This window comes from Saccoglossus kowalevskii, chromosome 1, assembly GCF_978046115.1.
Source record: "Saccoglossus kowalevskii chromosome 1, keSacKowa6.1, whole genome shotgun sequence".
NCBI classification, from domain to species: domain Eukaryota; kingdom Metazoa; phylum Hemichordata; class Enteropneusta; family Harrimaniidae; genus Saccoglossus; species Saccoglossus kowalevskii.
The window spans coordinates 17,178,661-17,194,383 of record NC_140641.1 but is presented as its reverse complement, the minus strand read 5'-3'; the positions used below and the strand labels follow the sequence as shown (position 1 = coordinate 17,194,383).

Sequence of the window (15,723 nt, the reverse complement as noted above, 5' to 3'; positions counted from 1 at the left end):
AAATGGCTTCGTATCTGGATTTAATTCACCTTTTCACAGAGTTCCACCTGTGTCATTTCATAATTGCATTCAGACCAATGGTTTAGCAGCAGCAGCTCATTTTAAAATATTTTCATGTGCCTTCAATACACAACGTGCACCGTAGGTAAATTATATTGCTAGAAAGAGTCACTCAACAAGCTGCCCGAAATTTATTTATAATGGAAAACAGCATATAGACCAGTGCACATTGTCAGACGTTCTATTTCAAGCTAGTTCAAACCTGACATCATCGTGGGAATTTCAAACACAACTTTTATTAGTCCCCTTGGGACTTATGTTTTGACCTCCGTGTGTCAGTGCGTGCATGCGTACGTGTGTGTGTGCGTCTGTGCGTGCATCCGGACCTGTATCTTAGAGATGCCTGGACCAATCACAATCAAACTTCAAACATACATCATACGTGATATTATACATATGCACCTCAATTTGTTTCACGATCTGATTCAAGATGGCCGAATGGCGGCCATTTTTGTGCTAAAAAATCCTAAAAATCAACCATTTCTCTGCTGTTTACAGATGGATTTTGTTCAGACTTGGTATATACATTAGACATTATGGGACCTTGATTCAAATAATTTTGTTTTTCAGATAAGATTCAAAATGGCCGACTGGTGGCCATTTTGTATTAATGAATTTGGTTCTCGTGCCATATCTCTGACTTGCTTTTACTGATTATTTTCAAATTTTAAATATTCATTATACATAATGTCATAGACAGATATATAGATTTTGACGATCCTATTCAAAATGGCCAAATGGTGGCCTTTTTTGTGATAAACAATCATCAAATATCAAGCATTTCTGGCATTTATGGATGGATTTCGTTCAAACTTGGTACATATATTAGACATCACAGGTTCCTGATGCACATCATTTATTTTTCAGTTCGAATTAAAAATGGCTGTCTGGCGGCCATTTTGTTTTAATGAATGGGCTTCTAGACCCATATCTCTGACTTGTTTTGACTGATAATATTTTCAAATTTGAAATATTCATTATAGATAAACAGATATATTGGTTTGACTATCCTATTCAAAATGGCCGAATAATGGTGGTCATTTTTGTGCTAAAAAATCATCAAATATCAAGCATTTATGGGTGGATTTTGTTCAAACTTGGTACATACATTAGACATTACGGGTTCCTGATGCTCGTCATTTTATTTTTCAGATTGGATTCAAAATGGCTGACTGGCGGCCATTTTGTTTTAATGATTGGGCTTCTAGAGCCATATCTCTTAAATGCTTTGACTTATTATATTGAAACTTTATATATTCGTTATACATCATGTTATATACATACATGTATTCAAAATGGCTGATTTTGAATGCTGTTCCAGAGCAATTTCTCTCAATATGGACAAGTACTTGTTTGACGATCAGATACAAATGTCAATCATTTTAATGTTAAAAAAATCATATTCCTGACATGGTTATATTCCAGCTATATTACTATAAACAAAACTATATATCTTAAATTTGATAACTAACGGGGACTGTGCCATGCATGGCTTGTTATCATTGTTACGTGTTAGTTTCTGCTGTTTAAATTATGTAGGACATTAAAGTTTCACTCACTAAACAATATTTCACTCAAATATGTGATTAAAAAGCAATTTAAGGTAGCGAGACTATTATTTGTGTTGAAAATTAGGATTTTCACATTTATTTATTAATTGTAAAAAGAAGGATCAAGTTCCATGTATAAACACTCGTGTAGAAAATCAATGGAGCACCATTTTAGCCAAAATATGCTAGTAAGGCGTCTGGTGTGTCCTGAGATGGCGTGTGATGTGACGAAGCAAGGGACAAGGAACCTTATTTATGTATGACCCCTAAAGGTCACACATCCTGGTACTTTACACACACATTTGCTATAATGGCAATTATTTCATATATACATGTATCGAATATATATTCAATTTTGGAAATGTTGATTTTGATTGACTTGAAAAATAATTGCAGAATTTGCATTCATAGAATTTGCTTCCTAGTCAGTACCTGGATGTATGGCCTCTAAGGGACATGCATATTAAAAATCTATTGGTTCAAGCTATTTCCACATTTTAATAAATCTAATAAAATAAAAGTTATGTTGGTTTTGAGTATCTTATTGTTACATTACTACCAGTAGTGCTCTTAGTTGATTTATACAATGTCCACGCTGGATATGGAGATAAATCTTATAAGAACGACTAATAAAATTTCACAGTCTTTCTATTAAAGTGGCATTATCTGTAATTTTGAACTTTTTCTTTTGTTTAAATATTACCATACAAAAATGGCCAAATCTTACCAAAATATTATTTTAGATACAATTGCATGGGCAAAGTGACCCTACATGTACACATGTACGAATCTATTGTTGCATAAAATGTGATGTGAAAACTTAGGGTTGAGTAGTCACTAGTAGTACCCTTTTTATAGGGTGTAGAAAACTATGACGCACACTATTATTATTTTTATATAGATAGCGCCCTCTTGAGTTCAGGGCTCAACCACACCGCCATCTTTTTCCTCTTGCAAGTGATTTAATACACAACGTCGATATATAGCGTATATGCTATGCGTTCAGTGTCCACATTTTGGGAATTGTCGGTTCTTATGACACATGAAATGTTTTATTAAAAATCAGAGATAAAAAATAGATAGTTACAGCTGTTGCTGCTTTAAAGTAACAAGTTCTCATACAAACACTTCATCATGATTAGGTTTGTTACACTATAAACTTGATATGCTTAAAAAAATGTTTTTAACACATTGTCTGTTGGTGTCCTTTTTTTCAATTACTTTTGTATGTCCATGAAGGCTTTCAGCAGGCAATGCATTAATTCCAAATCCATTTCCCTCTTGCTACACTGTCCTGAGACAGAGGTGTGATTCTACTAACATAAAAATACATGGTGACGACACATACAGTGTAGATCTACATTTTTTCATACAAGCACTTCCTGTAGTGTGATTTATATAGTACAGTTACATTATAAATTTGATTTGCTAGTAAATGTTGTAATTCCAAATCCATTTGCCTCTTGCTACACTGTCCTGAGACAGAGGTGTAATTCAGTCCCTAGATCTGCAATTTTTCATGCAAGCACTGCCTTCATCGTGATTACTCCGGTAGTACAGTTACATCATGAATTTGATATGCAAGTAAAAATAAGTGATGAACACATGGTAGTACTGTTTGTAATAGCCTTGTAATAGACGGTTATCATCAAAACTATTCTGATTACCTTTTTGTCTGTATTTTCAGGGTTATTTGTTTATATCTGTGCTGGTGAGTGAAAACAGTGATTTGATGAAATTAATTATCCAGAATATTAAGAATGACTTAATAAGCCGCAACTCGGTACACACATGTCTAGCGTTGCATTGTATTGCTAATATTGGTAGCAAGGAAATGGCAGAGGCACTAGGTAACGAGATTCCAAAACTGCTCGTCTCTGCGTAAGTATTATGTTTGATTATTTTCACTCTGGAATGAGAGTCTTGTGTACATCAATAAAAGCTTAATGAACACACTAGGGATTGCTTATAAATACATTTTATGTTTTCTCCTGCATTAGCTTGATTATCAATGTGATTGTTTTTTACATAATTTATGACTGATTCCTATGTTGAATGCAAAATGTACTCATTATTGCCGTGTGTACGTGTTTTATGCAGTCTATGTTATCACCAATGACTGTGTTATTATTTATTTGTAACGAGTCTTAGTTCTTAAAATAAAAGTTGGGTAAAATTCATGTTTTGTAATACTGTGACAGATGGGTCCCTAACTGCAGTTTTGAATTCTATAACATAATCCACACCAATTTTGAACAATCAAAAAAATGAAAAATCACCATTTCTCATGTGTATGGTACAACTCGAATCCAACACATCAATAAACCTCACCCGTTCGAAAACAGAGCTCACTTGCACACACCCGAAAGTGAACCCTAGGTGCCACTAAGCCAACTTGAGAAATAATGGTAAACACAGTAATTTCTGTATTAATAGGCAAGCCCTGTAGACCAAACAAATGAGAGTGTGATTGTACCCATTGATTACGAAAGCGTAAATCATTCTTATGTTAGCGTGGCTGTTTCTTTTAATTAATGTGTTTTTCACATCGTTGCCACCTTGTATATAGCTGGTAAACAAACAGACTTCTGCGATTTCAACGTTTTGATTTAATCACAGTGAATATTACTTGTCGGGTTCTTTTAATTTGGCAATATTTTTTTATGTCGTCGTCACATTGTTACATCAGACTTCAACTGTTTCAATGTTCTGATTTTGGAAACTTAGCATTTTTAAACACAATTAATCAATTATTATCTGTAAGTACCGATATTATAAACTTCAATAATGTGGATCACATTGTTTTCACATTGTCTATATGAAACAACAGACAAATATTAGTTGCCAAGCTTTTGTTTTAAGGGCTAATCTTAAATTTTGAATTAATTTTTAATATGTCTCCAAAACTCTGAGTGCACAATAGTTCTTTCCAAGTTTTCTTTAACACATAACATCCCTCAGAAGAGATGACAAGGGTTACAATTAATTTGAATTAAAAATTAATATTAAATTATATTTTGTATGTATATTACACATTTTTGTATATTTCTATTTTGTCATACTCTTCTGCCCAGTAAAACTGGATATTTTTTGGAGATTAATTAGTAGTGAATAGTGACTGAAAAATGCTCATTTCTCTACCAGTATATCTCTTCAAAATGGAACTGTTTGTCTACTGCAGTCACTCAAGTGTCTATGATAGTTGAGTTGTAGGCCATCTGTTCACCTGTTCACTCAAAACCAAAGTTATCGTTGAATTGGTGATCAAGTGAACAAGTTTGCTTACTTTGTTGCCTAATAGTACTTGCAATAATAAAATGTCTGCACAGAACAGTTAAAGCATATGCCCTGCCACTAAGAGTTGTTATCAATTGCTGGTAGCACTAAAATAAATTCATTTCCTTTTTATTTCAGAGAGACTCTGGACACTGTAAAACAGAGTGCATCTTTATGTTTGTTACGCATGTTGAGAACCTCACCGGATTCTATTGAGCCTGGTGAATGGATTAACAGAGCTGTGCATCTGTTGAATGATCAACATATGGTGGGTATACAAAATGTGTATTTATAATTTTCTACTGGCACACTGTATTGTATACTTTTGTACGAAATAAACCATACATCGTCAATGTCAGTGGAAGTTTTTATTTACACTGTGATTGCCGGTATATGCTTGTCATTCACAATATCAAACGTCTAAAAAAATATTCCTGTTTCTGATCATTATGCATGTCAGTTAAAAATAAAATTAAAAATTAAAGAGAAATTCAGTTTTCATGAAATTTTTCAAAAACAAAACAAAAATGCGCATTCACATTGATTTTGGAAAACAATTTGACCAGAGATCTTTTATGCTTTCCGAGACAAAAGTTGTTTTTGTGTGCATACATTAGCTATGGAGATTCAGACTAGTTGGCTAGGCAACGCAAGACACTCCAAACTTTAAGTAGGCATTTGGCACTGTTAGTAGTCATCAGAATCATGTTATGGTGTACGTGTGCTTCTGAATGTAGAAATAACAGTAAGCATCCCCGAACGCTACTGTTTCTAGGATTACAACATAACCTTGTTGCCCTTATTGAATTATTTACATAATGTATCGATAATATATGTATAAATACATGTACTTAGTGATGATATTAAATTTTGTTACTGTCTCTTTATGGGCGTGTATCACTTTCACGCGGAAGGCAATTCCTGTGAGAATAAATTGTCTGACTAGATCTTGTCATGGCAATACCACATCATACAGGCAGCCCTGTGTAGCTACTCTTGGGAAATTACCACTTTTTACTGCCTTAATCTCAGTTTGACTCTTGACACTAGTGCTGATTCAGTGAGGCAACTTGTATCTGTTCTTAATAATACCCAGAAACATATTATGTTAATGGATCTTGTATTCTCGTACAGCGTGATTGTGATGAAAAAGAGTTTGTTTGTTCCTGTACGATTAGTTTGTAAAGATCTGATTCAAGATGGCTGACTAGCAGCCATTTTTTTCCCTCTTCACTATGCTGTTCTCCTGGCGTGCAGTAACCAATTATGTTCAAAGTTGATACGCAGATATGATATCACATATTACACATTTACACCTAATTTTGTTTTGTGAATCCTTGAATGTTTCTGCTAGTGGTTAATTGAGATTACTTGGACAATTTCAATCAATCAAACTTGATCACACTATGTATAGCATGTGCATATTTTTCTCAAGATACCCAGTTGACCGGCATTTTGTTTTTGTCACACTTTCTCTGGATCAAAATCATCACAGCTTCATACAATTTCAGAATGCATGTCAAATGTATTAAAAAGATTGGTCACGTCATTTAAAATGACTTGTTTTGTTTTTCTTTCACAGGGAGTTGTTACAGCTGCCACTAGTTTGATTCATGAACTAGCTGGTAAGAATCCTGATGAATGTAAAGGATGTGTATCACTAGCCGTCTCAAGACTAAGCAGGGTAAGCAGTGTCAAAAATCTATACGACTTGTCTATACGTAACTCGTAGTACTAGGGTGTGTTGAATAATACACTGAGCTGATCTTTCGATACCCACCATTGAATACACTTGTAAAAATAAAATACATAATAATCTACAAAATTTGGGCAGGTGGCCTGACTTTGAGGGCCGGTGGCCTGCTTTTGAGCGCAGGTGTTAGCCAAACAAGAGTGCCAATTGTGGAAGGTCGCCATATGAGGATGGTGAATGGACTCCTGGATGGAGGTCAGAATGAAATCATTTGCCAAAGCGAAGGTCGGGAAGTAGATTGAATGAATAGAGGCCTCCATGGAAATAAAATTAAAATTGAAGCGTTAATTGTGATCCAATCCCAGATGACATTGATGGTGATGTCATGCTTTATTTTAACCCCCGCCTATTATACTTCACTTGTGTTGTCATATAATATATGCGAGTGTGGTTTATTGGTTATTTGTAGATTGTGACATCATCATATACTGATCTACAAGACTATACATACTACTTTGTACCAGCACCCTGGTTGTCTGTCAAGTTACTCCGATTGTTACAGTGTTATCCACCTCCTGAGGATCCAGCTGTTAGAGGGCGTCTTAGTGAATGTCTGGAGACAATACTCAATAAAGCACAGGTCAGTTGTCCCCCTACCCATTAGCCATGTATAGCCATTATATATACCCATTAGCCATGTATAGCCATTATATATACCCATTAGCCATGTATAGCCATTATATATACCCATTAGCCATGTATAGATAATATATATACCCATTAGCTATGTATAGACATTATATATACCCATTAGCCATGTATAGATATTATATATATACCCATTAGCTATGTATAGCCATTATATATACCCATTAGCCATGTATAATAATTGTATATACCCATTAGCCATAAATAGATTCATTATGTTTAGCCATTAGCAATATATATACCCATAAGCCATTATATATACACATTAGCCATGTATAGCCATTATATATACCCATTAGCCATGTATAGATATTATATATACCCATTAGCTATGTATAGCCATATATACACCCATAGGCCATTATATATACACATTAGCCATGTATAGCCATTATATATACCCATTAGCCATGTATAGCCATTGTATATACCCATTAGCCATGTATAGCCATTATATATACCCATTAGCCATGTATAGTCATATATACACCCATTAGCCATTATATATATACCCATTAGCCATGTATAGCCATTATATATACCCATTAGCCATGTATAGATATTATATATACCCATTAGCTATGCATAGCCATTATATATAACCATTAGCCATAGATTCATTGTTTAGCCATTGGCCATATATATATATATATATATATATATATATCCATAAGCCATTATATATACGCATTAGCCATGTATACGCATTAGCCATGTATAGCCGTTATGTATACCCATAAGCCATGTATAGCCGTTATGTATACCCATTAGCCATGTATAGCCATTGTATATACCCATTAGCCATGTATAGCCATTATATATACCCATTAGCCATGTATAGTCATATATACACCCATTAGCCATTATATATATACCCATTAGCCATGTATAGCCATTATATATACCCATTAGCCATGTATAGATATTATATATACCCATTAGCTATGCATAGCCATTATATATAACCATTAGCCATAGATTCATTGTTTAGCCATTGGCCATATATATATATATATATATATATATATATATATATATATATATATATATATATATATATATATATATATATATACGCATTAGCCATGTATACGCATTAGCCATGTATAGCCGTTATGTATACCCATAAGCCATGTATAGCCGTTATGTATACCCATTAGCCATGTATAGCCGTTATGTATACCCATTAGCCATGTATAGTCGTTATGTATACCCATTAGCCATAAAAAGTTTCATTATGTTTAGCCATTAGCCATATACAATATAATGAAACTACTTTAGTTTGGAGAAATACTTGTGCTTTTAGAAGTTTGTAATAATATTCTTTAAAATCAAAGTTGTTGAGATGATCGACAATCTGTGCAATTTATTTGCCCTTATAGATACTATTCAAATATTATGATGAATGTTTTGAGTGTATTTATGCAAATTGCTATCATCTACAGCAGTGTATTAAAGGGGAACCCAGATCTATTAGTGGTAGAAAAGTTAAGTTAGAAGTTTGGCCAATGTTCACTCAGTATCTCAATGTCCTATATAGTTTGGTGGCATTGAAGGCAATTTCTCAATGCCCAAGAAGTTTGCCCTTACAAGAAAAACAACTGCTGATCAAACTAAAGTTACTATGTCTATGTAAAATTAGAAAGTGTGTTATGGTTAAAATGGCCATTTGATTGTTTTTTAGGAGCCGCCAAAATCCAAGAAAGTTCAGCACTCGAATGCGAAAAATTCTGTATTATTTGAAGCTATCAACCTCATCATTCACCATGACTGGTAAGTTACGCTGTGATTTTAATTATTATCATATGAACAATGTGATATTCATGGTCTTATTGTTTTACCTGCAGTGATATTTTGTAGTATTCTATCCACACTATACGTTTTTACTCTGCATGTTTGTTTGACACAGAAAGCAACTCTGAATCCTCAGCAATAATCTGCAATTATTCCAGTGTTGAACACTTTGCTATAACACTCATGATCATTCTCAATAATCACAATGAAGCTAATTTTCACATTCGCAATATTTAACATATTTTCGCCAAAGAACCAATGCAAAAATTGGGGGCAATTAGATGATATTAATTGTCTAGCTTATTATTGTGTCATATCCATTATGTGTCAAGTGTTTTGTCAGTCATTGCTGTGGTAGCAATGCAAGTGTCAACATTTGTACACCACACATAATGAACAGTCATAAAATATACTGCAGCATAAGACTATTATTCTAATGTGGCCGAATCCTCATCTAGAGGCATGCAGAATTTCATGCAGGATGTTAGCTCAGTAACACCACATACTGTAAAATCTGTATTTGAAGCTGTGGCTTCTATTAAAATGGTACATTGCAACAGAAGGAATGCAGCTCCTATTAGAACATCTACACATATCAGAAATAAAGAATGTTTGGTTCCTAATTGTTCAAAAAGAATGGGTGCAGCTTCTAATACAGATTTTATGGTACTATTAGTCCCACTTAACCTTTTAAAAAACCTCCATGGAAATCAATGGTAAAAATGGCCGTTAGCAGGCCATGTGTTAACTTCCTACTGTAACTATGGTGGTAACTTTCAAACTTAAGCCATCTCTTGTTTTGACAGTGAGCCAAATCTGTTGGTACGTGCATGTAATCAGTTGGGCCAGTTTCTACAACACAGGGAAACCAACCTTAGGTAAGTTATCACTGTGTGAAAATATGAATAAAAACTAGGTCTCAAGTATTTTTCATGCGTGCAGAATAAATGATTTCGTAAATTTTGAGAATAACACAAATGCAGATTGCATTGTTTTGGGCTCTTTCATCATAACTATTTAGTTGCAGTGTTGTAGGACTATATAATGCAAATGTGTTTTAAGTGAGAAATATACATGGTTGAGATAACTGTAAACCACTGTAATATGAAGTATGCATGAAATCTAAAGGTCACACTCACTATGTCACTTTTTGCTGTGTTTGTTTTCAAACATCAACGACAACTTGTACTTTGTGAAAACAAAATTGACAATTTTATCGCCAGAAAATACCAGGATGTGTGACCTTTTGATGGTCGTGCAAAGTACCAAGATGTGTGACCTTTTGATGGTTGTGCAAAGTACCAGGATGTGTGACCTTTTGATGGTCATGCAAAGTACCAGGATGTGTGACCTTTTGATGGTCATGCAAAGTACCAGGATGTGTGAACTTTTGATGGTCATGCAAAGTACCAGGATGTGTGAACTTTTGATGGTCATGCAAAATACCAGGATGTGTGACCTTTTGACGGTCATGCAAAGTACCAGGATGTGTGACCTTTTGATGGTCATGCAAAGTACCAGGATGTGTGACCTTTTGATTGTCATGCATGAGGTCTATTATGTGAGTGACAAATTTTTTAAATTTATGATTAGGGAAAATGATGAAACTTTCACTCATTTTGGATCGTAATAATCAGTTACTTTGGCAAAATTTTTTCTCACGAATACCCTTGTATCATCCAATCATGAACATTTCTAACACAAAGCTTAGACTAATTACGTAACACGCGATATGATGTGGCAGAAAGATACTGAAATACTTTAAGGTATGGAACATGCAATAACATGCGTTAGGGTATCATCAACAAGGTACATATATCAAGGTACTCTAATTGAATGAACATGTACATTATGCATTAAGTAGAGAATGCCTGTAGCTTTGTAAGATTACAATAATTTCTGTTCCATGCATTTTGTACTACATATTATATTTATGCTGCATGATATTCCACAAATAGAGATAAATCATGTGGCAACTATTTCACTGCCAAAATTCTGCTGTTAATTCTGAACCGTTTGAATAGAATAGTTATTTCATTTTATATTACGGTAGTCAAATCATAACAAATTCCTCAGTTGCATTCAAAATTTCCCAATAAGCCCCTCTTCCCTTCTGGCAATAGTACCTGTCTGAAAAAAAATTTTTCGTGACAATTGTGGAGCCTTAGTTATCTAACATTAACCACTTCCTGTTACATGATTACAAGATTCGCTTTTCATGACATGTCTCTGTTATTTATGCCACTGACTGTGTTTTTCAGGTACCTCGCTTTAGAAAGCATGTGTCTCTTGGCTTCATCGGAGTTCTCACGTGAAGCTGTGAAAAAACATCAAGAAACTGTGATCACAGCTCTTAAGGTAGGCATGGGTTGCACTGTGTGAATACTGATGTTCTAGATGCTAAGGTAGTTGACTATCATTAAAACTTCTCTTTTTTCTTATGATTTTATTTTATTTTATGCTGTTGCCCACAAAATCCAGAACAAAATTTATCATCACCAAACTGTTTTTACACAAAAATTATGTTTAGTATTCATGAAAAAAGTGATTTTTTGAGTCACTCATTATTAGTTTCTATGGTTAAAAAGGTTGTGTCATATCTCAAAAATTTAGAATACATATGGTGATAAATAATATATAGTTACATGTATAAAATAGGTTCTTCTAGTTTTTTTTCAGTTATTGGGAAATACTATTTTATAGTAATTTTGAAAAAAAGACTCATTTTTGCATATTTTAGACTGTTTGTCCAAAAAAAATATTGGGCACCATTTAAAAAAAGCCTAAAAATCATGTGTCTAAATCAACTATGCAATATTTGAAACAAATAAATGTGACAGTTTTTTGGCTCGTATGGTCAAACGTCCGCAAACAACCTTAAATGTGATGTGAGTTAGAGCAGTTTGAATCGTTCATTCCTAGAGAGTTGAAGCACACTTGTGTTGTTTTACTGTCTCAATATTGTGCCTTCAGCTCCTTTACATCTAAACCAATTTAAAAAAAAAGAAAAGAAAAATTATTTATACAGAACATAAGATGATCATGTTTACTCTGAAATTGAATTAAAAACGACCTCCACAATATTAAATTAAATCTGTATTCTTATGCATAATTGTGTGAAAAATTGGAATTAAATTCAAAATACCACCTTATTATATGCTGGGTAGATACAGCATGATGAGTGGCTAAGATGATTTGATTACATACTACGACGGCACAAGTGCAAATCAACGCAAGTTGTGTGATTGTATTACTTCCTTTTAAATCTTTTGCTGTGAAATGTCCATTGGCGTTAATAATCCCACTTTTTGATGAGTGGAAAAAAGAATTGCTCACTGAACTGGATAATCCTTTAGTCAATCAGTGGTAGTATTGTGTGTTAATTGTGGTTTATTCTGTGTCTCTATTAGACGGAACGTGATGTTAGTGTCCGTCAGCGAGCGGTAGACCTGCTTTATGCTATGTGCGATAAAGGCAATGTTGAAGAGATTGTTTCTGAGATGTTAAACTATCTGGAAACGGCTGATTATTCTATTAGGGAAGAAATGGTAAGTTGATCAATTTCTCATTAGTTGTCTGTTCACCTTTTGAGCACATAATTCGACCAAAGTCACATTTCACAAAATAATTTTGTTTTCACGTTTGTTGATGAAGAACTACTAGTATATCAATACGAAATTATGTTCATCTTGTCCACAATTAACAGGAAATTACTGTAAAATCTGTATTAGAAGCCCCGGCTTCTATTAAAATGGTACAATGCAACAGAGGGGATGCTGCTTCTATTAGAGCATCTACACTTATGAGAAATGATGAATTTTTGATTATCAATTATTCAAAAGGAATGGGTGGGACTTCTATTAGGGATGCAGCTTCTAATACAGATTTTACGGTACTGTTAAATATATAAAAATGTGCAAACTATATGGCAAAACAATTTTTGGCAAGAAAAATTATGAAGTTTAAAGTGTTATAATAATAATACACTGATTTCAAAGGAGTTTATCATGTGTGATATGTGAAGCAAAAGCACTAATAATCAAATAAGTGGGTCATTAAGTTAACTTAACCGTAGAGGGTTGGCCAAGTTCAACAGGAAACCACTGGTAATCAAATTTCTGGTGATTACTTGTAATAATTTAATTTAGAATATATAATACTTGATTAAACAAATATAAAACCATCAATTGGCCCAGTTTGAAATAATACATTGAGTGCTGTGTATTGTATAGCAATTAATTCATCAGTCTCATTTCAAAATCATTTCATTAACATTTGTGTTATGTTGGTAATCAGTGTTTTAATTAACTATTCAAAATAGCAAGATGTATCGAGTAATGGCTTTTCCTCAGCAGCACTTCTTATGCTATCTATTGGCTTTCTTGCACTTTTTTATGCGACCTAAGATTTGCTATTAAAAACACCTAGCTATTTTGAATACTAGTGGTTACGTAGGACTATGATTATCAAATGTTGTCTATTATATATCCTATTTATAAGTTTTAGCAGCTTTTATCTATTTACACCAAACCAAACTCAGAAATATTTAGTGGTGTGAAATATAAGTGAGGAATAGGAATGTACAGGTCTCTGTTTACTTGAAAACTTGTAGAAATTACTAAATAAAATTTACATACACATCCCTGTGGTGGAATCGTCTTCATCAATTTATGTGTTGAATCTGTTTCGAAGGTGTGCTATAGTGAATCATCAAAAATGGCTACACACTTGTCACTGACGTATCTTTCTAATGACTGCATATTATTATAGGTGTTGAAGGTTGCTATTTTAGCTGAGAAATATGCCACTGATTACACATGGTATGTGGACACTATACTGAATCTGATAAGAATTGCTGGGGATTACGTTAGTGAGGAGGTGAGTGTTGAATATCATGCCCTAGTTAATAGTTTGTCTAGACAGTTTATTATAGTGTGACAAATATGTTACACTTTAAGGCTTCTCTTGCCTGAAAATCATAACATTATGAAAACAAAGCCCTAGGTGATTTGTTAATATCTTAAAGTTAAAGCCTGCACCACCTGCGCCTGCGGCAGATTGCCATAGTGTATCATTGTTTACAAATACTAACAAGCCTTTGTGGTTCAAATCCTGTGAGTGCAGGTAACAACCCTTCCAATTTAAAGTACAAATTTGCATGTTATTTGCTTGGTAGGAGAACTTTGCTGTCTGTTACTTTGAAATGATTTTAGCATTATGATGTATTGCATGGCTCGCACATTTTGTGGGCATCATTCTGGTAGATGGTTCCTATTGTGTCTGTATTCTTATATTTCAGGTGTGGTATCGTGTAATACAAATAGTTATCAATAGGGATGATGTACAGGGCTATGCTGCTAAGACAGTGTTTGAGGTAAGATTTGAAAAAAAATATTGACTGAGCTGAAATTTCATTAGATCGAGTGTTTATAACTGTACTGTATTTGCTCTATTAGAAGTGTATATAAACTAGAAATATGTGATTTTCTGTTCAATTGCGAGATCGCGCGAGTTGCATGTAAGACGTGTGTCGAACGTCTGGTGCAAAAATCGAATGATTTGATTTTGAACTTGAATTTCTTTATTTTGTAGCTCACATCGACCGGCCGATCTTCGACAGAGGAATATTGCTTTTGAATACCCTTACTTAATCGAAATTGCCTATCATCAAATGTGGACAGCACATTATTAAGGATGGAAATGTCCCCCAAAATACTTTATCGTTTGTCGAATCCCACGCGATGTTTGACACCACTACGACGCTATGACATTTGTTTGTCCTGTTTTTACGTTCAATTTCACACATAACGCGCGATTCTCGCAGTGAATGGAAAATGGTCTATTGCATTTATTGTTTACTGGATCCTTAGAATTTGATTTATTTTGACCACAGATGCACATGATTTAGTACGCGCATACGCTACTAATAGAGCAAATACGGTATGTGTTGAAATTTCATGTTAACAAGAGATGTGATGTTGAATAGAGTCAAATGAATCATGTATTTATATGCAAGTTCACATAAACAATGTATATCAAAAGCCCTGATTCTAATAGGTTTCTAGTTATAGTACCGTGAATAATTGTTTTTCTATCTGTAGTCCTTGCAAGCACCAGCATGTCATGAAAACATGGTTAAAGTTGGCGGCTATATTCTAGGAGAATTTGGTAATTTGATTGCTGGTGATCCAAGATCGAGGTAATGAAATTCACATATTTGTTGTTAATGGTCATGTGTGAAGCTGTACAGGTCAAAGTTCATACACAATTATCTCAGTAATTTAGCATGTGCTTGTGACGTGTTTTGCAATTGCATCTCACTGAACATATTTAAGATTTTATTTCATACATTAATGATGAACTTAGACAGCAGTACTCAGTTTGGATTCTGGCAACCTAGTATTCCTGAATCTTTTCTACTACCCATAACCATAAAATGTATCTCATTTTTAGATTTCATGTCTACTGCCCTCACAGTTATGAGTTTGAATGTGATGCACTTCATTTTCAACACACCACATGCACTGGTACAAATGTTGAAATATTTTGGTTATATGTCAAGCAAACATTCTTTATCCCGCCAATCTTATTTGTCCACCAACAAATTTCGAAACTTTGTAAACCACAATGAAGAAAATCTTG

At 33.9% G+C, this 15,723-nt stretch overlaps 1 protein-coding gene across 1 annotated transcript in view; it reads left to right on the top strand.

Annotated features, from left to right (window-relative positions):
- Positions 1-15,723, top strand: part of LOC100366818 (AP-2 complex subunit alpha-2-like) — a 62,166-nt gene that overhangs the window by 29,350 nt on the left and 17,093 nt on the right. The window contains exons 5-15 of the mRNA XM_085499696.1: positions 3,298-3,491; positions 5,025-5,154; positions 6,469-6,570; positions 7,049-7,219; positions 8,972-9,060; positions 9,888-9,959; positions 11,343-11,439; positions 12,492-12,629; positions 13,852-13,959; positions 14,381-14,455; positions 15,183-15,280. Of these exons, the coding sequence (XP_085355822.1) occupies positions 3,298-3,491; positions 5,025-5,154; positions 6,469-6,570; positions 7,049-7,219; positions 8,972-9,060; positions 9,888-9,959; positions 11,343-11,439; positions 12,492-12,629; positions 13,852-13,959; positions 14,381-14,455; positions 15,183-15,280 (1,274 nt within the window). The remainder of the gene's footprint in view (positions 1-3,297; positions 3,492-5,024; positions 5,155-6,468; positions 6,571-7,048; positions 7,220-8,971; positions 9,061-9,887; positions 9,960-11,342; positions 11,440-12,491; positions 12,630-13,851; positions 13,960-14,380; positions 14,456-15,182; positions 15,281-15,723) is intronic.